This window comes from Scleropages formosus, chromosome 5 (assembly GCF_900964775.1).
Source record: "Scleropages formosus chromosome 5, fSclFor1.1, whole genome shotgun sequence".
In the NCBI taxonomy this organism is placed as follows: domain Eukaryota; kingdom Metazoa; phylum Chordata; class Actinopteri; order Osteoglossiformes; family Osteoglossidae; genus Scleropages; species Scleropages formosus.
Genome location: NC_041810.1, coordinates 33,902,385 through 33,925,629, shown reverse-complemented (window position 1 = coordinate 33,925,629; position 23,245 = coordinate 33,902,385). Strand labels below are relative to the sequence as shown.

The following is a 23,245-nucleotide window of genomic DNA, read 5'->3' as shown; positions in this document are numbered from 1 at the left end:
CATTTCCTTCTGGCCTTGTTACACATAGAAATAAATCGGCTCTTTAACACCTCAGACTGTTGATAACAAATATCATTACCACCAACATGCACCATCATAGTCAACATGGCATTATCAGCCAGAGAACTGACACGAGCCGCCATGTCGGACACATGCGTGCGTGGGAAACACTTAACCTTTACATTTCGATTCCCAGGCCGCCGAACCTTAACATTTCGGACAGCCGAATCCCCCAAAATGAGCACATTATTATTATTATTATTATTATTATTATGATTAGGTGGGGGGGTGCGGTGGCGCAGTGGGTTGGACTGCAGTCCTGCTCTCCAGTGGGTCTGGGGTTCAAGTCCCGCTTGGGGTGCCTTGCGACGGACTGGCGTCCTGTCCTGGGTGTGTCCCCTCCCCCTCCAGCCTTATGCCCTGAGGTGCCGGCTTAGGCTCTGACTCCTTGCGACCCTGTATGGGACGAACGGTTCAGACAGTGTGTGTGTGTGTGATTAGGTGAACTGCTTTCAGCTGAAAATCTATTTTGGGTTTGGACGGGAGAACCCGAACGAGGAACCTATAGCTTAGGCTTCACTTTATTCGACTTCTTACTCCGAACCGTAACCCAGTCGCCGTGAGAGCGCTCTGGTGTACCCGGCTTCTCATTAGTTGTACTGGGGCCTGTAAGTGTTGACGCCGATTTCTACGCTACGGAGGCATCGGGACATACCGAGTCCAACCAACTCTCCGGTTCTCGTATAGAAATCAAATTCTTAATGCGCTCTTCTAAATCGCGGACCTTCCGCACCAAGTCACTATTTGTTACGCATTTTGAGCAAATGAAATGTTCTACAATGTCAGCAGGTGCAACCAAACAAAACATGTTGCATGATACACAACACACAGGTATGCCGTCAGACGATACATTCCGGATAGAACGTACGTCGAACAGGGACTCTGTTCTTTCCAAAGACGCCATCTCCATTTTATTGCTCATTCTATCAATTCTTTGCAGAGAGACATAATTCAAATCTTAGTTTAAATCTTTTCCAGGTTTCAGCTATGTTGCCCTTTAGCTGGAGTTTTAGTGGAGGCTGTATTCCTTTGATCTTTTCTTTTACCAAGCTTATTTTGCTGGTATGAACTAGCCTGTTTGCATATACATAGGCATTTTGCAGGGTACTCATGATCTCTTCATTTAAAGTCAGATTTATTTCTTTGCATTCCTCTTTCAGTCCACCTCTTCTGACATCATGTCATGTTATTATACTCGTAAGGCAATGATCGATGATTCCCATGACCTTTTTTAGTCAAAACATTGTTCAGTTGTGGTACACAAAGAGGTGCATTTAAGGGCTTTCTTAGCAATAACTACTTGCTTTCTTAATGCCACACAAAGGCCTGTTAGCTCCTCAATGGAGTGAAGTTGTACATTGAGTATCTTGAGTTGCTGCACCGTTTTATTGTAATGTGTACATGTTTATTTTTCAGTCATTTGATACACACACACACACACACACACACACACACACACACACACAGTGACTGAAACTGCTTATCCCAAGCAGGGGTCACAGCAAGCCGGAGCCTAACTCGACAACACAGGGAGCAAGGCTGGAGGGGGAGGGGACACACCCAGGACAGGACACCAGTCCACCACAAGGCATCCCAAGTGCGACTCAAACCCCAGACCCACTAGAGAGCAGACACAGGCCAAACCCACTGCGCCACCTGTTATTTGATACTTTTTTTTAAATTATTTTGTCATCTTGTTATGAGTCGTTTTGAGCTGGTGTGTATATGAATTTCCCTACTGGAAATAAAAAACTATTATCCTATCCTATCCTATCCTACCCAAAATTCAGTCTGTTTAGTAGCGCTTGCTGCTTATTTCCTTGCAAATAGGAAGTAAACTGTTTCTGTTTCCTAGTAAACAGTCCCTATGTGCAGCCATCAGTCTGGGAGGTGGGGAGATGGGGTGTGTGGTGAGGGTACCAGGTTGCCACAAATATCTTTTCAGTAATTTAGTCTGCCCCTGATATGCCTAAAGTGTGATGATTGTCCTCAGTCTCATCATTTGTGTTCCTAATAAGACTTCAGTGTCACGCCCACGACCGCATGCCCAGCTCCTGCACCTGCATTTGATCAAGGAGTCACAGGACAAAAGGTCAGCTCAAACCGCCTGCTGCCTTCCTTGGATGTGGTAGCCGTTTTTCAGGCTCCATCTCCAGAATCGAACCCTGATTCCCCCGTTACCCATGGTAGGCACAGAAAGTACCATCAAAAGTTGATAGAGCAGACATTCAAGAGAGACGTCGCCACCAGGAGGGGCGCGCGATCGGCCTGAGGTTATCTAGAGTCACCAAAGCGGCCTGATAAATGCACGCATCCCCAGAGGTCAGCGCTCGTTTACATGTATTAGCTCTAGAATTACCACAGTTATCCAAGTAACGGTTGGGAGTGATCAAAGGGACCGTAACTGATTTAATGAGCCATTTACAGTTTTACTGTACCGGCCATTCGTACTCACACTTGCATGGCTTAATCTTTGAGACAAGCATATGTTACTGCCAGGATCAACCAGGTAGCACACAAGTGACACCCCACCTCAGGCCCCGCAAAAACCCCTTGCGCAGCAAACCCCCCAAACTCCAAGACCGGACCTGCCCCCCTCCGCAGAAGGGGGTGGAGGCAAAGACAGAGGAAAGGAGAGAGCACACGGGAGAGAGAGCGGGAGACAAGAAGGAGAGGTGCACGGCGGGACACATGCAGAACAGAGCAGTGGTTAGGCGGACCCGACCCGATACCCCGGACCGGGATACGGGGCCGAGCCTGGGAGGTACACAGCGGGGGGCGCGTGCCGGGCACCCTGCCACCGACTCCTCTCACTCGCGCCTTCGCTCCAGAGAAACCAGAGAGCCTAGGCTGATGGGGGGACGGACAGGGTCGCAGGCCACCCACCACCACATCCCCTGCACTCCCCGCTGGTGTAGTACGTGCACCTCGGGGGGGGGTGAGACCGGTTGCCTCGTCCGTGCTGCAAAGAGTACGGCATGCATCGGAGCACGGCAGCCAAACTCTGGCGGTACAGTGGCCTAAAGGCAGATTCCCCACATGCCCGCCCTTCTCCCCGTGGAGATAGGGGCTGGGCGGCGGGGGCTGCGGACCGAACAGGGACCATGCGGCCGATGCCACTTCTCTATCCCGCCCTGGGGAGTAGGAAGTCGCTTGCTGAATGCCAGGGGTGCCATGCACCCCGGCCCCCAGGTCCCCTACGCCTGCAGGTCTCGTGCGCCTCTCATCCAGAGTGTGGAACCTCCGTGAGAGCAGCCGCAGTGCCTCGTCTGAGTTCTTTACTCGTGTGTTCTTTGCCTGTTTGGCTCTTGGACCCATTGCTCTGGTCTGCTACAGTATTTTCTCTAACATTTCTCTTTTACCTAAGAATTACAAGTAGATTCTCTTCAAAGGACTCCCAGAAATAAAATGCATATTGTGTCATTTTAAAATATATGTCACACAGATTGGCCGGAGACAGGTGGTGAGTGTGGACCCAATTGCAGGTTGGTTTTATTTCTTTCCTCAAAGTCTGAAGGGCAGGGCACGATCAGGGTCAGGGACAGGCAAAGGTTGTACAAGGCTCAGACATCGATTCACAAGCAAGGCTATACTCGGTGGTCATAGAATGCAGGCAAGGGTCAATAACTAGGAATACTAGGCAAAGAGCAGAACAAGAACGCTGACACTGCAAGACCGCAAGGGCGATTGCAAGAATCTGCATCATCTTTCAGACATGGAGCTCCTTTTATCCCGAGTCTTCATTGATTGGTCGCAGGCATTCCCGGGGGCATGACAATATGTTCATTAGAGCCTGATGACATTACAGCCAGCATTGTTGCCTCACAGTACTTATGCTGTTTGGGCATGGGTTCAAATGCAGCTTAATCCATGTGGAGTTTGTTTTTTCCTTCAGGTAATGTGGTTTCCCATACTCCAAAGACATGCAGTGCACATGAATTGACCACCCGAAATTGTCCTTATTGTGTGGATGGGTGAGTAAATGTGTGCATATATGACTACCCTGTGATAGACTGGCATCTTGACCAGGGTATACCCACCAACTTTTCACCCATTGATTTTGAGATAAGCTCTGGATGACCACCACCCTGACAAGTATAAGCAGTTAAAGAATGTAGAAAATGAGTAAAAATATATCTTACTACGCACTTACGTTAACTCATAACTGTAAGTTACTCCAAAAGAAAAGTCTTGTACAAAGGAGATCAGCTCTGGAGGAAGCAGCCGACGTCTTGATTCAGCTGCTCCACTTGACTGTTGGCCTGAGGGTAGTACCTAGAGGTGAGGCTCACTGAGACCAGTTTCTGCCAGAACGCCTTCCATACCCTGGACACAAACTGCAGCCCCCGGTCAGACACGATATCCTCCAGTAACCCAAAGATACAGAATACGTTCTGCAAGAGTTGTTTGGCCGTGGCTAGAGCAGTGGGGAGCCGAAGCACAGGAATTAATTGGCAGGCCTTGGAGAACCTGTCCAGAACCACCAGGATCACGGTGTTTCTAGCAGAGGGAGGCAAGTCAGGAAATCCACTGCAATGTGGGACCAGGGCCGGGATGGTTCCAGGATCCATTCCTGGGAGCTTCAGATTAGGGGTTTTTGTCTGGCCACAGACCTTGCATGCTTCTACAAATTCCTGAACATCATTGCAAAGGGAAAGCCACCAATACCTCTTTTCGAGCAGCATGAGAGACAGCTGGTCAACACAGTCGTCTATCGTCCCTGAAAGCAGTGAGGATGGGAGGGGGGAGTTTGGCTCACTTCAGCCTCCGTAAGAAGTGGAGCCACCTCTGGGCCTTCTTGGCTAGACAGGTAGTGTTCAGAGTCCAGGAGAGGTCCTCCGTCATGTGCACACCAAGAAACTTGGAGCTTTTGACTCTCTCCACAATTGTTCCATTGATGTTTCGACGTGAGTTGTCTACTCGAGGGATGAGTGGAAGATGGCATTTAGCACCGCCCTTGGACATTATGAGTATTTGGTCATACCATTCAGTCTAGCTAATGCTCTTTCCATTTTCCAGGCCTTCGTTAACCATGTGTTGGGGGATTTGGTGAGCAAATGTGTCCTGGTGTACCTTGACAATATCCTGGTGTTCTCGTGCTCCATAGCCGAACATGTAGGCGGTTGTAAAATGCAGGCAAGGTCTGTGGCCAGGCTAAAACCCCTAATCTGAAACCCCTAATCTGAAGCTCCCAGGAATGGATCCTGGAGCCATGCATTCAAGGTGCTCGGACACCTTTTAGAGAATGGCCTCTTTGTCAAGGGTAAAAAATACCTTTTTCACCAGGAGCATGTGGCCTTCCTGGGCTTTATTCTTGGCCCGGACGGGGTGGTAATGGACCCGACTAAGGTCCATGCAGTGCTCAATTGGCCCCATCCAACCTTTATAAAGGCTGTACAGTGGTTCCTGAGGTTTTAAAACTTCTACCACTGATTCATTTGTGACTTTTGTGGTGTCGCTGCTACCCTCACCTCGCTCCTCAAGGGAAAGGGGTCCCGGCTCACCTGGTAACCAGAAGCCCTTGAGGTGTTCCAGGACCTCAAGCTGCATTTTACAACCGCCCGGTCCTCAGGCCCCCAGTCCGTTGCTGCCTTTTGTTGTACAGATGGATGCCTCGACTGTGGGCGTCGAAGCAGTTTTTTCACAGAGACAAGGGACTCCCACTAAACTCCATCCATGTGCATACTTCTCCCACAATTACAATATTGGTAACAGGAAATTACTGGCTGTAAAACTGGCCTTGGGGAAATGGAGGTACTGGTTGAAGGGGACAACTTACCTGTTCTTGGTCCTTACCAACCACAGGAACTTGGAGTACCTCAAAAGAGTCCGTAGATGAAACCCTCGCCAAGCCCTGTCGGGCTTTCTTTTTTACCAGGATCTAATTTGCTGTCACATATTGCCCAAGTTTCAGCAACGCCAAGGCCGACACCCTATCCAGGCTTTATGACAAAGACCCAACCTCTGGCTTGCCAGAAACCATCTTGCCAAGTTTATGCTTCATGGCACCAGTCAGGTGGCAATTCACACAGGACCTCCAGAGGGCCCAAGCAGAAGACCCAGGTTGAGCAGTAACCCCCCCCAAGGGCAAGGAGTACATCTCATCGAGGATGCAATCCCAGTTACTCCATTGGGCACACGACACATCCTGTCCTGTGTGTTTACTTACTGTCTTGTGATATGTTCTGCATTGCACCATGGTCTTCGGAGAACTGACATTTCATTCCACTGTACACAAGCTGTATAGAGGAATGGCAATAAAAACAACTTGAACCTGAACTTTATCCCTCTCTCGTATGCAGACCTGGTTATTTGCACCGTGCAGATCTAATTTGGTGAAAACCCACATCCTGTGAACATGTTCCAGCGCCACCCTGATCAAAGACAAGGGATGGGGATATTTACTGTTATATCATTAGGGCTACAGTAATCTATACAAGGATGACACCTGTCGTCCTTCGTTTCCACAAAAAAGAAACCTGCAGAAGCCTCTGAGGTGGATAGGTAAATAAAGGCCAAGGCCTCGGACACATTCTTCTCCCTAGCCTACTACTCATGGAGGGATAATGGGTATACAGGGGGGGTCCTCAGCAGGAGGTCAATAGCACAATTCCATTGTCGATGTGGAGGCAGGGCAGACGCTTGGGCCTTACTGAAGACCTCTTTGAGGTCTTCGTATTTCTCCGGCACAGTTGGAGGCTGTGTGGATTCAGGGTTCTCAATCAAGGTGGCTCTACAGGGCAGGGACAAGCAGGAGGTGGCGCACTGCTCTCCCCAAGAAACCAGCTCTCCTGTAATCCTGGAGAACATGGGGTCATGTAGGGCCAGCCAGGTGTATCCTAGGATAACTGGGTTATCAGGGGACATGATAAGAAAAAAGAGAGAGCCTCCTTGTGGCAAGCCCCTACCTGAAGCCGTAATGCTTCGGTGCAGAATAGTACTACACCCTTTCTCAGCAGTTGCTCATTGAGCACAGTGATTTGTAATGCCATGTCACAGACCTGCACAGGAATGCCATGTGAGTTCGCAAAAGTGATCAGTCCATAATGCAACTGGCTGCTCCGGAGTCAACAAATGTGTGCGTGAATATTTGATGAGCTCAACCTCCCCAAGACAAGACAATGGGAATGATTAGCTGTAAGGCTGGATGGAATGGGTCACTTACTCATAGCCACGTTTGGAAAGCTCCTGTGGAGGACCGCTCAGGGCAGGTTGCTTGGAAATGGTTGGAATGGCCCTAAGCGAGCTTGACATGAATATGAGGATTCAGACCCTGCTGGAAGCATGCTAGTAACGCAGCCGGGTTCCACTGGATGACCACAGCCAGGATGCGGAACTGCAGAGCATACTCCAAGAGGGTCCGGTTGCCCTGCTGCACGTTTCAACTGATGATGAACTGCTGTCTTTCTGACAGAGGGTTGATCACAAATGGCCTCAAACCATTTCCTGAACTGTTCATTAGAGACCGGCTTGTTCTGCCTCCAAACCTCAATAGCCCAGGTGAGGGTGAGCCCAGTCAACAGGGATATCAAATAAGTTATCCAGCTGGTGTCCGTGCGGTAGACCTGTGGTCAGCTGGAAAACACCAAGTTGCACTGCAATAAAAACCCTTGGCAGTTTTCTGGGTCACTGTCATAAGGTGTAGCTGTGGCGAGCCGGGGGTCGGTTGCTGGGATAGGAACGGTGCCTGGTGATGATGTGGGATCCAACATGCTACAGGTGGAAAAGTGAGGAAGAGCTAGGTATCATCAGCATAGCAGTGGTATTGGAATCCATGGGAAGCAATGACAGGGCCGAGAGAGGTGGTCTAGATTGAGAAAAGCAGAGGACCTAGTACCCAGCCCAGTGGGACACCAGTTGAGAGAGGCAGAGGAGAAAAATGGAAGCCCTGCCAGACAACTTTATAGGATCTGTCAGATAGGTAGGACTCAAACTATCTTAGTACTCTTCCTTTGACCCGAAGTTGACTAAGAGAGGAAAATAGAATCTGGTGATTGACAGTGTCCAGTGCTGCAGACAGGTCAAGGAGAATGAGGACTGAGGAGAGGGAGGCTGCTCTGGCCAACTGGAGAGCATTAGACACTGCCAGGAGTGCCGTCTCTGTGGAGTGACCGACTTTGAATTCAGAGTGATATCTGTCAAGGAGGTGATTCTGGGTGAGGAATTCGGAAAGTTGATCACAGACTGCTCATTCTAAAGTTTTAGACAGAAAGGAGAGGAGGCAGACTGGCCTATCGTTTTGGACCAAGTTAAGATCTCGAGAGGGTTTTACCAAAAATGAAATGAGAGCATTTTTGAAGGCAAATGGGAAAGCAGCCAGAGGAGAGCGAGGAATTGATGATCTTAGCGATGAAGATGGAGAGTTGTGAGGAGATGGTCTGGATCCTAGCGAGCAGGTGGTGGGTCTGTGTGATATCTGGAGGTTGGAGACTTCAGATTCTTAGAGTGGCTTGAATTTTGAGAGTATGTCTTCATAGGGAAGTCTGGCATGAAGAGGGCAAGGTGATGCCAAAAAACTTGTCCATGATTGCATTGACTTTGTCTCTGAAAAACAAAGCAAAGTCATCAGCAGTGAGAGAAAAAGGAGAAGGGGGCAGCAGAGGACACAGTAGGGATGAGAAGATGGCAAAGAGTCTGTGTGGTTTTTTTAGTTGCAGACTGTATTTTGTTGTGAAAGAAGGTTGTTTTAGTTGAGGAGACAGCAGAGTGAAAAGTAGCTAAGAGTTTTTCGTAGACATCCAGGTCCGTGCAAGTCTTGGATTTACGCCATCATCACTCTGCAGCCCAGAGTTTGGTCCTGTTACGACGTAATGTATCAGTCAGCCATGGGGTGGTACTGGGGCATGCTGGTCTACAAGATAGTGGACAGAGACAGTCAAGATATTTACATTTACATTTACTCATTTTGCAGACATTTTTCTCCAAAGTGACGTACATCTCATAGAAAATACAATTCATGCATTACCTTAGGAGAAAGAAACATAGTTGCAGATGTGTAGTCACACACTTAAGTACAGTTAGTTTGTTTCCTTTACCATATGCACCGTCATTCATCACACAAGTAGCTGCATAAACCTTTACCAAAATATCGCCGATTCCTAATCACCTTCCTAGTAGTTTTTTTTTTTTTTTTTTTGGGATACATATAAACATTTATGTTACATTGCAGGAGTGGTTCTGTGAAGGATTGATACAAGCATGGTCAAGAACATTTATACTTTATATGAACTTAAGAAATCATGGGCTAAGTGAGTCCGGAAGAGATGAGTTTTAAGATCCTTTTCAAGTGTGGACAAAGATTTGGCAGTTCTGAATGAGAGATGAAGGTCGTTCCACCACAACAGAGCTAAAACCGAGAACCTTTGTGCTTTACACTCTTTACAAGAGAGGAAGATAGAAAAATGTTAGCAGCATTGTCTGTTGATAGATCTGAAAATTGTGCAGCAGAAGTGAGAGCAGACAGTGTGGCAGAGGCAATGCAGGAAGGCGAGAGAGATTTTAAGTTATGGTAGAAGGTAACAATGGGTGCAGAAGACAAAGAGGGGTTAGTGGTGAGGTATGGTTGGAAGGAGAAGAAAAAATGATTGGAGAGGTGGAGCGAGTTAACAGAGATTATAGGACAGCCACAATAACGGGAGATGATAAGGTCAAGGCAACTGACTGCTTTGTGAGATGCAAGGGACTAGGACAGGGAGCAGTCAAAGGACTGCAGAAGCGGCAAAAGACTGGTTGCAAGAATGTCCTCGACATACAGATTGAAGTCACCCAGGAGAAACAATGGAGTGTTGTCCCCTAGGAGAGAGCTCAACAAGATGTCAAAGTCATCTAGGAAGTGGCTGGGAGGGACAGGGGTACAGTACAGAACAACCACAACAGAAGTGACTGGGGCAGTGATAGAGACAACATCCAGTTCAAAGGAGGATAAGTCACGCAGGTGGAGAGGGAGAACAGAATATTCCCGACAGGAAGAGATGAGCAGGCCTATGCCTCCACCTCTGCAAGAGGGAGAGATGGTGCTGGAAAAAGAGTAGTTAGTGGAGAGGGCTGCAGGTGTGGCTGTGTTGTTTTGGGTAATCCAGGTTTCAGTTTGGGCCAGGAGGTCCAGTGAGAGATGGGAGGCATAGGCAAGTATGAATTCAGCCTTTCTCACCGCAGACTGGTAGTTCCAGAGTCCCATGGAGAAGCTGAATCAGGATGGAGGGATTGACGGACGAGGATAAACCAGGTAGCAGTGGGAGCGTCTGAGTCTCTCTTGGTGGTGTCGTCGCACAGTTTGGTTGCCGTAGACAACTTTGATGTTCGACATGTTTGAGTCATGATCTCTCGCAGAACACGATGGTGATTGCGGACTTCACGTTGTCTAAGAATTGAGTCTCTTTGCTTTTTGTAGATTCTCCCAGTTCCAATGATCTGTCAATACTAGGAATGACGGAGTGGCACCCTCTAACCAATGCTTCCACTTCTGTAGGGCTTTTCTTTATGGCTAAGAGCTCCCTGTTTCCAACATCATAATTCATTTCTGTGGGTGACAATTTATATGAAAATTAGGCACACGGATAGAGCTTAGGGATGCTGTGAAAGCACTGCCTCTACCCCGAATTCCAATGCATTGACTTCAAAGACAAACAAGAATTTGGGATCAGGGTGCTTCAGAATTTGGGCAGAAGTAAAACACTTCTCCAGGTCTTCAAAGAACCTGAATAGCTTCAGGCTTCCAGGTCAGTCGCCTGGGTGCTCTTTATAACAGAGCTGTCAAAGGGGCGGCAACAGAATTAAAGTTCTTTATGAAACGCCTGCTGAAATTAAAAAACCCTAGGTCCATAGTAACCCTGCCAGGCATAAGGATGAAACCCAGAAACTCCACAGAATCCATATGGAACTGGCATTTCTCTCCAGTCACATACAGCTTATGTCCTGCCAGCTGTCGTAAAACCTGCTTGACCTGTGCCACATGTTCATCATAAGATCCAGAAAACATCAGGCTGTCTTCCAAATATACTAACACTGATCAATTAATCATCTCTTTATTTTCCACAAATAAAAAGACAGCGGATGTTGGAGAAGTGGATAGGCGAAGTATCCCTGCTTCTAGTACCTTGGATATACTATAAGCCACCATTGCCTCATGTTCTGGTTGGGACAAGGAATAATCCCTTCCCCTAGGAGGCATTGTGCTTGGCAGAAGATCTGTGGCGCAATCCCAGGGCCTTTGAGGGGGCAGTTCAGTAGCCTTACGCTTGCTAAACACTTTCGCTAGGTCTGCATACATCCCAGGAATCTGCAAGAGCATATCTGGTTTACAGCTTTCAATAGATGTGGCACCACAAGGTATATTCAGACAGTTTGCAGTTGGAGAGGATAGTTTTGCAGGGAGGTCCAGCTGGACCGGGCAGGTTGATGGTGACAATTTATCAGTGATCGCTTTGACTTTGTCTCTGAAAAACAAAGCAAGGCTTTAGCAGTGAGAGAAGAGGGAGGAGGAGGTGGCGGGGGACACAGAAGGGATGAAAAGGTGGCAAAGAGACTGCGTGGTTTTTTTGGATGCAGTCTGTATTTTGTTGTGGAAGAAGGAGGTTTTAGCTGAAGAAACAGCAGAGTGAAAAACAGCTAAGAGTGACTGGTAAGCATCTAGGTCCGATAGAGTTTTGGATTTACGCCATCTTTGCTCAGCCGCCTGCAGTTTGGTCCTGTTAGCACGTAACGTATCAGACAGCCATGGGGTAGTAATGGGCCTTACTGGTCTAGAAGACAGAGGACAGAGAGAGTCAAGGGTGGAAGACAGGGCAGAGAGAAAAGTGTTAGTGGCATCATCTGTAGCTAGATCTGAGAATTGCAGAGCAGCAGGGAAAGCAGCCAGATAGCAGCGGCAAAGCAGGAAGGTGAGATAGATTTTAAGTTGCAGAGAAAGGTAACGACAGGTGCAGGAAGAGACGAAGAGTTAGTGGTAAGGGAGGGTTGAAAGGAAATGAAGAAGTGGTCAAAGACATGCAGTGGCGTGACAGAGAGAAAGGGACAGCCATAGTTGTGGGAAAATACAAGGTCAAGACAGTTGCCCACTTTGTGAGTAGCAGGGGATTGGGACAGGGAAAGATCAAAGGACTGTAGGAGCAACAGAAGGCCGCTTGCATGAATGTCATCAACATGCAGGTTGAAGTCACCCAGGAGAATCAGTGGAGAGTTGTCCCCTGGCAGAGAGCTCAACAAGATGTCAAGGTCATTCAGGAAGTGGCCAAGAGGGCCAGGAGAGCGATAAAGGACAACCACAAGAAGAGTGATTGGGGCAGTGATAGAGACAGCATGCCATTCAAAGGAAGACAGATCATGTAGGTGAAGAGAGAGAACAGAATATTCTCACTGGGGAGAGATGAGCAGGCCTGTGCCTCCACCTCTGCCAGAGGAACGAGAGGTGTGAGAGAAGGAGTAGTTAGTAGAGAGTGCTGCAGGTGTGGTTGAGTTGTCTGGGGTGATCCAGGTTTCAGTTAGAGCCAGGAGGCCCAGTGATAGATGGGAGGCATAGGCTGGTATGAAGTCAGCTTTTCTCACAGCAGACTGGCAGTTCCAGAGTCCCATAAAGAAAGTAGAGCAAGATGGAAGGTTTGACAGGTGAGGATAAACCAGGTTGCTGTAGCAGCGAGAGCGCCCAGGTCTCCGGCGATGGTGAAATAACATGGCTCGCTTACTGTTGGAGACTTTGATGGCCGAGGTGTTGGATGCATGCTCCCTTGAGGACAACTGTAACGGTGGCCTCCCTCGGTGGACTCCCGCAGATAGACTCCTTTGTCTTTGCTCCCCGAGTCTTCGCACCAAGAGGCTGCCGCAACCGCTGCCGCTACGGGTCACCAGCTGCTATTTAAACTGGGCTACTGCTATCAGCTGACTTCCTAATCGAAACCGAAACTACACCAACAATGGCGACCAAAACAAACAACCAACTAGACGTGATTAATCTAACTCACGGAGTCATGCCCACTCCCGCTACGGGACACACAGAAATGGTCCGGAGAACAGTCGTCTTAACAAATCACTAAATACTACTTAACAAACAAAATAATTACAGTGCCAGGCAATGGTACACAAACACACAACCGACTGTATCAATCAACCTGCACAGCTACACAACACGAATGTGCGACGGGAAAAAGCGGTAGCAAAGCAACTACACTTACCAGAAACACCACGAACAGCAGCGACGTACCTCCAACGCAAAATATAATGCACATAATAGTATTTTATTTATTAATTTGTTTGCTTGCTTGTTTGCTTTCTTACTACCAAAGTAGTGCTGTTTGTGATGGAATATGTGCTAAATTATGTTTTATAATGTTGTTTCAGGCTAAGGACAGTGATGATGATGAGGAAGTTGTCCATGTTGACCGGGATCACTTTATGGATGAATTCTTTGAACAGGTGAGCAAAAAATGGATAAGGACTCATTTTACAATGTCCTTTTTGGGGCCAGACTTTCATTATTGGACTTAATTAAGAACTCATTGAAATTAGAAGGGGTTGTGCTGTAAATGTATTTATAAAAAAGTGGCCTTTGAAGAATTCAGAAATGAAAAATGTATAACCTTTTATACACAGATGTGTGAGAATATAATGGAGTGAAAATATCATTGTTTCTTGTAGGAAAAAATTATGTATTCAATAACCTCACAAAGTTTCACCTGTGAAACACCAAAATAAAGATGATCACAGTAAATTTTTAAATGTGTCAGAATCTCCTCAACTGAGTCTTCTTAATCTTGAAAAGCAGTGACTCTACTTTGAGACTAAATTATCAAGCTATGATAACCATGTCACAGAAAGTAAGTACAGAAATCTGGAGAAGCCTCAGTTTGACCACTTATATGTGCAATTTTGTTCTTTAGTCATTATTCAGAACTCATAACTCATAGGTGAGGATGGAGAGAACTTTGCCCAAAAGTTCACTGCTTCACTGCTACAATTTAGTACAGACCTCAATATTGCATCAGTCTTCCTGTCAAGCTCTTATTCTCCTTTTCCGTCACTTGTAAATATCATGCCAAGATATTTCAACTCCTCCATTACGGGCAGTTGTTTCCCATCACCTAGTGAGGGAAACCCAGTATGTTTCCAGGACAGAAGCATGACCTCTGATTCGACAGGACTGATTTTTGTATCAGCTGCTTTACACCAGGAAACAAACTCTTGAGTTCTGCAGATGACAGTCATATGAGTCTGAAAGGACAACATCATCTGCAAACAGCAGAGATGCCACTGCTAGTTTCCACAGTTGTAAGACTTGGCTATGCTTTGACATCTTGTTCATGAAAATCACAAATATTTGTGAAAACAAAACACAGACTGGGCAGAGTCCGATTCCCACAACAAATGAATTCAGCATGAGCAATGACACAACTCACACAGTGCTGAATTTGCTATTCCATCCAGGACTGCACAGAACACATTCATCCCTGTTGCAAAACTACTAATTAATCTGCCAATTCACAAACACCATCACCCAAAGAAGTCTGAATACCAGTCTTGTAGTTGGTGCTTGTCAATCCACCGACTAGCAAAAGTTGTGTGCACTGAAATTGTAATAAACACAAAAGGCAGGCATTGAATGTGCTCTTATGAAGTAAGTTATCTAGCATCAAGTCAAGGTGCAAATACTGGCACAGAATTAAGATGCAAACCAAGCAGCAGTATCAATGATGAGCAAGAACATAAACCAAATTGGATGGCATAAGTGATGGACTTTGGTATGAAACATAAACAGGTCAGGGGCAAAATTGCAAGCAATAGGTAGGCCGGTTAGTGACAGCAGAGGAAGGTACAAACTGGATGACAGCAGTGAAGAATGAAAGTTCAATCCAAATAGCAGTGTCAGCAATGAAAAATTTGTGAGCCAAATGCATATCCACATTGTTTAATGGGAGTAGAGAGATTCACATCAGTGTCATGTTCCAACACAGTTAATGAGGGAACATCACCAAATAACTCAGAATAAGACTCAGTACAATTCACAATATCATTTTTTTGATCTTTAGACGAATAAGAAACAAGACTGGACAGAATGTCAGAATTTTTTAGTCTTGACATTTTACATCTCGTAGTCATCATCACTAAAACCAGTCATCATTACTAGTCACACAATCGAGACAGAAGCAGAAGACACAGTGGGCCTTCCAGTCTGATCCTGGTATTGTATATTTTAAGCACACTGATGTGAAATACACATTTTTACACTTTCACAAAACAAACAAACAAACAAACAAACAAGTAAGCAAGGTACCAAAACTATCAATGCAGATGCACTATCAAAAATACCCAGAGAAACAACCTCCTCGAGACCTCCAGGTTTCTTTTAATAATGTAGGAAATCCTACCTTTCTGGTTGACCAAATCATGGTCATCATTCCTGGACTGATGGTAATGGACATGTGTGCCTGTCATTCCAAATTAGGGGACAGGACAACCAAAAAGATGAAATCAAAATGGGCACCCTTTGGATGTAAAAGTGTTTGTTTGGATTTCCTCCAGGTGTGCTGCTTTTGTCCCACAGTCCAAAGGTATATTTCAGGTGAACTGGTGACTTTTAAATGAAATATGTGTTTATGGCCTCCAGGATAGGCTTCAGACCACCCCAGCCTTGACTTTGGACAAACCATTTTTTATTGTGAAGCAGTGAGTGTTCATGTGTGAGTGTTTGACTGTGTGTTTTAGCCATGCCTAAAACTGCGTTCTCTCCATAGCGTACTTTAACTTACATCCTATGCTAGGGCATAATAGGGAGGAACTGCCTGCTTGATTTGAACCCAATTAATGAGTTGTTACTGGACTTTTGTTGTAGTCATGGATTAATTATAACAACCATTAGGTTCAAGCATAAAGTATGTACAAGTGTACTTTGTGCAAGAATACTTTCCCCCTCAGTGTGTCTACAGCATTCGAGACTGTCAACCATCAGCTTCTACTCTCCTGTCTTGGATAGCTTGGCATCAAAGGAACTGAACTAAAATGGTTTGTGTCCTACCTATGAAACAGATCCTACATATGGTCTGGCGAGGCTCCTGATCATTCTCTCAGGCTCTCTCAACTCAAATCCTACAGGGCTCAGTACTGGACCCCCTATTCTTCTCAGCTTCCCTTGGCTTTGTCATCGCCTCCCAAAGATTCTCCTATCACTGCTATGTCAACGATACCCAGCTCTTTCCATTCTGCCCAGAGCTAAAGACATTTCCTTGCACATTGCTGCCTGCTTCTCGGAAATCTCTGCCTGACCTGTCCACCACCTACAGCTCTATCTCTCCAAAACTGAACTTCACCTCCCAGCTGGCCCATCTTCCTGTCGAGAACTGAAGAATATCATACTGGATAACTCACTCATTTTAAAAACCTCCTTGGGTATGGTTGATCTGCTGACCCTATCTCACAGCAGACTCTATGCAACTCCTGGTCTGGGCTATGGTGATATCCTATTTGGACTACTACACCTCTCTCCTGTATGACCTTCCGGCCTCAGCCAGTAAACCTCTCTAGCTGACAGAGAACACTGCAGCACAAGTTGTGTTTGACTTGCCAATGCGCTCCCATGTATCACCCCTCTTTGTCATTCTCCAATGGCTTCCTATAGCTGCCCTGATCAAGTTCAAAACTGTGGTTACGGCCTACAAAACCATCAATGGATCTGCTCCCTGATATTGACAAGACCTGATCACTCGCTAAACCTCAACCTGACTGCTACGCTGCTACACCTCTGCTCACCTTGGTGGTTTCACACAAAAAAACGTCCAAAATCAAAAGCACAAAGTTTTTCAGTTCTGGTGGAACCACCTCCCCCTCTCACTCAAAACTGCTGAATTTCTCTCTAAATTTAAGAAGGGTCTCAAAACTCACCTCTTTTGGACTCACTTCTCCCTGATCTCTTAAGTGCATGATGAACATGTAAATGCTTATGATTAATAATCTTGTGTTTAGAAATTGTTGAATGATGGTTAAAGCTTTATGCATGAACTCGTGCTATATATACTGGTTCATATGGTGGATAGTGACAAATTGACTGTAATGTAGAATCACATGTCTGTATCAAAATTTTTCCCTCTGCTGATGTAAAAGAACTCTGTTCAAAACTGTTATAATGGATGTTTCTGCAAAGAGCTGTGATTAGAAAGTGGTTGTTCATTCTTGTGGTGGTAGAAAAAGAACTCAGTTCTTGATATATAGTACTAAAAAGATGATAGGTTAAAAAGAAGGCCTATTAGTATTAATGGCACTAAGAGCTTTAGATAAAGCAGAAATGTATGAAAAGGCTAAAAAAGGCCATAGTGCCAGCAGTTGAAGCAGCAGAAGTGTAGGAGGAATTTGAAAAGGAGATGAAAAATCTTGGTCTCTCAGCTTCCCTGGTAAGTGTGTTTGTGTTCCTGTAGCTTATCATGCTGCTGGAAGGGAGGCTGCAATTAATTGTTGAGCCTCAGATTTGATTGGGTACAGATTGGTGTAACTGGAATCTGTGCAACAGTCAAGTTCAGGATAAAAACAAATAGTACAATGAAGTGTGGAAACTACAGCATGGTCTGTACAAACATCATAAGAGGAGCACTGAGACAAATAATTAGGGAACACGTCTGAAACACAGGTACACAGTGAATGTCAAGGAGTCAATTGGTATACAGATATTTAGCGCTGGTGCATCCTGGCCCGGTCCCGGATAAGCGGAGGAAGATGGATGGATGAATGGATGCATCCTGGCACTGGCATGCATAAAGATGAGGATCCTACTGAACTAATGAAGCAGAACAGTCCAGGTTTTACCTATAGAAGAAATCAGTTAAGCCGACTTAAGTGTCACATCAACAATATTTTCCACATTTGGTGTACATCTTTTTCCCCATCTTCTTAAGTTATGAATAATATCTAACAAAGGACAACATTAGCATGATGCTCCTCATGAGGCTGGGAGGGCATAACCTCTGTGAAAAAAGTGAGGAGCTCAGTAATCAGAGAGGCCCTTGTAGTTGAGTTGCGGGTCTTCTCCAACAGGAGGTATATCAGGCAGGTCACACCGAGAGAGAGAGAGTGGGCAAACCCCAGAAAAAATGGACAGAACTTTGATCGGGCATGGAAACACTTGAGAAATTGAAAACTATTCCTGCAGAAAGATCTGCACTGCTCTGCCTAATGCCACCATGACCCTCACTAGAATCAAGGGTTTGAAAATGATGGGTGGGTGGGTGGATGGTTACATAGTTTACATGTTTTTATTATTTCAGATTTTATTCCTAAAGTTTTCAGAAGTCACATAACTATGGGGTGGGAAGTAGATTATAAATTTTTCACGTGTTTCATTTCATTACTTTTTTAAATATTTGCATATTTTAATGTTGTTTTATTTTTCACTTTTAAGAAAGCTTCATTCAGAAAATGAAAAGATAATGTAAATTATTTTGTTTCGTGTCATATCTGATGGACTGTGTACCTGCTTAGGTAGAGGAGATCCGTGGCTGCATAGAAAAGCTTTCAGAGGATGTGGAGCAAGTGAAGAAGCAGCACAGTGCTATCCTGGCAGCACCAAACCCTGATGAGAGTGAGTGAATGTGTCATCTTGTCATTCTGTAATGTTTTTTTTGTCTAATCACTAACTTTCCAGCTGAGTCCACCTTTTTGCCTAGATCCAAATAACACATTGCATTCTGTTGTTACTGTGTTGTACTGCTATTTGATGATTTCACATTGTACCTGAGGTACAGATTTGGTTTTTATTAAAGTACTCTACAAAGGTAGGATTGGCATCAGGTTTATTGTTTCATTTAATGCATTCATTACTGGATGTGATTTTTAAAATATATTTCCCATCATGAAATTTAGTCTGTAGTATACCTGTTTGTGCTTTTTTTGTGACAAAGCCACAACTATGGATAAAAATTATGTAGTTTAAAACATGTCTGCAGCGCTTCTGTATATAAAGGCATTTCTTCTTTGAATGATCTGTGTAATGGATTTTTTTTTTGTCTGTGGTTGCTGGCTTTCCATGTTCATACTAAAATACAGCTAGTAGTGTAGTGGTTAGAGCTGCTTCCTTTGGATCTAAAGGTTTAGTACCCTTGAGCAAGGCACTTACCCTAAATTGCTCCTATAGATGGGTAAATAATTGTAACCTTAACATTGTCACATTGGAGAAAAGCATCAGCTAAATGAATGAATGTAACTGTAAAGTAGTGCTGGTCAACATGTCCTGCTACTAGTTGCTTTTCTAGATTCTGGTTCTTGGATATAATTCAAAGAATTTGGTTCAGTTCAGTGAAGATTATTGACTTGGTGATTTTTATTAGCTGCATGTAGGTATCCTATATGAAAACACCAACAAAATCAAAATTGCTGAAAATACATGAAAAACAAGTAAACTTTCTTTATCGCAGGGCAGCCTTTAGTTCCATTTATATGTAAAATTCAGTAAAACTCATTTATTAATTCATTATTAAAATGATATAAAACTCATTAGTTGTCAGGCACGAGCACCGGAGACAGGTGAGTAGAGGACCCAGTCGTGGGTTGGTTTTATTCTTGCAACCAGGTTTGAAGGACAAGACAAGATCAAGGTCAGGAACAGGCAAAGGTCTTTCTCGGCATGAACATCACAATGCAGGCAATCCAAACTCGGTAGTCGCAGAGAACAGGCAAGGGTCAAAACAGGAGAACAGGTAAGGCACAAAGGGCAAAGCTGCTGAGACTGCAAGGGCACAAAAGCTATTGGAAGAATCCACATTGACATGTGGGCACGAGGCTCCTTTAATCCCAGGTCTTCCTAATTGGCCACAGATGTTGCTGCTTTGCTCGTTCCCGGGGGTGTGACATTAGTAAGACATCAGTTTTTTTGTTTAATGGTTTTTCATTCATTTTATATTCAAGAAAATAACTGATATGAACAATGTAAATTACATTTTGCAACACAGAGGAAAGTGGAATTGTGTTGCGTGTGTATATCTTGATGTCTATAGTTTATTTAGCATACTACTAATGTGCAAGGTGGAAAGAAATTAATGTGCTGTTTAACTTCTCCAAGAACAATCAACTGAAACTGTGGTGAAACAGCCTGAGCATACCATATCTGTTAAAACTTTTGCCAATCTTACTACATCATAATTATACTAGAGCAATCAAATTAATGTAAATTGAAACAGTTTATTTCAGTTTATTTTCTTGGTAAAGGTGCAATTTTTATCATTGGTTAGGTTATAAATTAGACACTATCTGACATGGCAATCGATATATACTGATTTGTCCAAGAATCCTATTAAATTTTATATTTGAAACAGATTATAAAATTTTGCAAATAATCAAATCAAATCAAATCAACCATCAAAGCAATGTTATGAGTTAATGTTCCATCAGACACTTAAACTAAATCTCATCTTTTTTTTCAGTTTTTTTAGTCTGAGAAAGCTGAGAGATGTTCTCATGATATGGAACTTAAACTTTTTAGAAGCTTACATTTGTGTTATGCTTGGTACTGATGCTTGTTTGTATTTAACCACTCAACTGAAAGATGACAGTAAATTGTACACTAACAGAACTGAAATGTTTGTAGCGGATGTCTATAGTGTATGTGAGTACTTGCAATTGTAGCAGCACCAGTAAGAAGTATGAAATGTTACTGCAGAGTCTGAAGTAGAGATAGGAAAAAAGAATGAAGCTTACAAAAAATGTACCATTTATGGGATTGTCAACAGTTGGGATTGAATAGGAGTTTCTGGAGGTTATATGTTTTCATCTTCAGTAATTTTAGATTAGTTTTTGTATTAATGTAGTTGAAAAGTACTTATAAATGTATTTTACAGAATCTAATGAGCAAGCAGGTTGATGGACATCTGGTTTTATTAAACACACTGGTGTGACATAGTGGCTTGCAGTACAGCCTTACACTTTTGGGCTGTGGGTTCAGACGTGGGTTCCAATCAAGCTAAATCTCAAAGTTTGCACATTCCAATTGTCCTTGTGTTTGTATAGGTTTTCTTCAGATGCTCCAGTTTCCTCCCACGGTCCAAAAACGTGCCGCAAGTGAATCGGTTACTCTACATTTCCCTTAGCATGTGTGCAACCACACCTCCACCCTTACCCTCAAGCCTGTACTGTTTACATATTCACTTACACTTTTTTCTCACATACTTCTTTGACAAACTTCATAGTACTTTTCTGCCGAAGGATGTCATTTTCAGTGTACATCATCTCCACATCCATTCCAAAAACATGTGACAGTGAGTTGTTTCTCCTGTTGTGTAGCTACCTTGCTATCTATTTAATAGATAGTGAATTGCAGTATGCTGTGGGGGCGCGGTGGCGCAGTGGGTTGGACCAGGTCCTGCTCTCTGGTGGGTCTGGGGTTCGAGTCCCGCTTGGGGTGCCTTGCGATGGACTGGTGTCCCATCCTGGGTGTGTCCCCTCCCCCTCCGGCCTTCCGCCCTGTGTTGCCGGGTAGGCTCCGGCTCCCCGCAACCCTGTATGGGACAAGTGGTTCAGAAAATGTGTGTGTGTGTGTGTGTAAATTGCAGTATGCTTTCTTCCCAACCAGAATTTTCACCAACTGCTCATTTTCTGCAGAGCCACAATGTTCCAAAGCCTGTTCTAGAAACACAGGGAGTGAGGCAGGGTACGCTGTGAACAGGAAGCCACTCCATTGCTGGTCTTTTATTTAATTAATCTTTTATTAACTTTAGACATATGCAACATCTGTCAGCATCTAGCCACTTTCCAGCCCTTCACATTACTTCCATTATACAGGTCAAACTTTTTCTTCCTTTTCTTTCAATTTCTTGTACAGTGGTTTTCCTCGAACCTTAAAATCTTTCCACTGTGAGATGTTACCCAAGTATTGTACATGCCTTGTACTCCTTCCTCTTTTCTCCTTCTATGTCTTGCAAAATCATTGGCAGTACAGGTGGTCCCTGACTTACGATGGGGTTACGTTCTGCGAAACCCATTGTAAGTCAAAAATATTGTAAGTCGAAAAGCCATTTAATACACCTAACCTACAAAACATCACAGCCTAGCAAACGTGTGATGGCCATTACAGGCTTGCCGCCTTCGTGCTGGCCAATTTTCTTGAGTTTCTCCTCAAGAGTAATTGACCTCTTCTTCTTCTTCCCGCCAGTAACAGGAGTCACAGATGGGTGTTTCTGTGACATTATGGATGCATAAAACACAACCACATGGCAGAATGGGAGATGCGGATTGCTGCCGCTGCCCAGTATCACGAGAAAGTATCACACCGCGTATTGTTTTCCAGGAAAAAAAAAATTCAAAATATGAAGTATGGTTTTTAACTGCATGTTTGTCGCCAGCTCACCATGATAAAGTCGAAAAAGTAAAGTGGAAAAATCATGTCGAACCAATATTAAATATTCAAATATTTAAGATTAAAATTACTTTATCAAAATAGTTTTATATCTTCAAAAATCCAAATCCATTACATTGTTATCTGAGATTAAAACTATTTTAAAAGTCTATTTAAAGGTGCATATTGAGTTTTTGTAGTTACAGATAATTATAATGTTATAATGTTGTTTAGGTTGTCCTCATACACCACAGTGAATTAATCAGTATTAGTTTCTGTTGTATTGAATAAAAAAATCCAATGACTCTTGTGCTACTTCTAATGTTTCTCCTTTGTACTGACTATATTAAATAAAAAGAATTTGTAATACCAATGTCTGAACATTTTACATATTTTCTGTGTTTAAATTATGAGGAGAAATATTACTTATGGTTCACTCTGAATATGATCAACTGAGGAGACAATCTGACTGCCCTAATGCTGGCAAAGCATCTTCCATATCGCTTTATGTGCCACTTAAGTAGGCAAAGTTTACAAGGACTTAGAAGAGACTGTCTGAAATGTAGTGTTTGCCTTATACTCTATGAACTCTGCCCTTAAACCAAGATTTTTTCCAGCTGATTAATGTAGCCTTTTATAAATATTTTGTCTTTTTTTCCTCTGCATCTACATCTATTTTTCTTTCTAATGTTTCAGAACACATTAGAAGTATGTCATATGGGACAACACAGCATAACTGTTACATTTAATGTTCTCATGTGTTTTTATTCAGTATTCTAATTTGACATGATTTAATTTCCTTTGAGTATTCACATATTTGTCTGTTCTGTTTTTCGATTGTATTTTTTGTTTTTTCTTTCTTTTTGCCATGCATCATGAAGGAGTGGC

General features: G+C 44.1%; 1 protein-coding gene across 1 annotated transcript in view; it reads left to right on the top strand.

Annotated features, from left to right (window-relative positions):
* stx1b (syntaxin 1B) overlaps positions 1-23,245 on the top strand; it is a 108,410-nt gene that overhangs the window by 41,128 nt on the left and 44,037 nt on the right. Inside the window, exons 2-3 of the mRNA XM_018749706.2 lie at positions 13,393-13,467; positions 18,514-18,613. Coding sequence (XP_018605222.1) covers positions 13,393-13,467; positions 18,514-18,613 — 175 coding nt within the window. The remainder of the gene's footprint in view (positions 1-13,392; positions 13,468-18,513; positions 18,614-23,245) is intronic.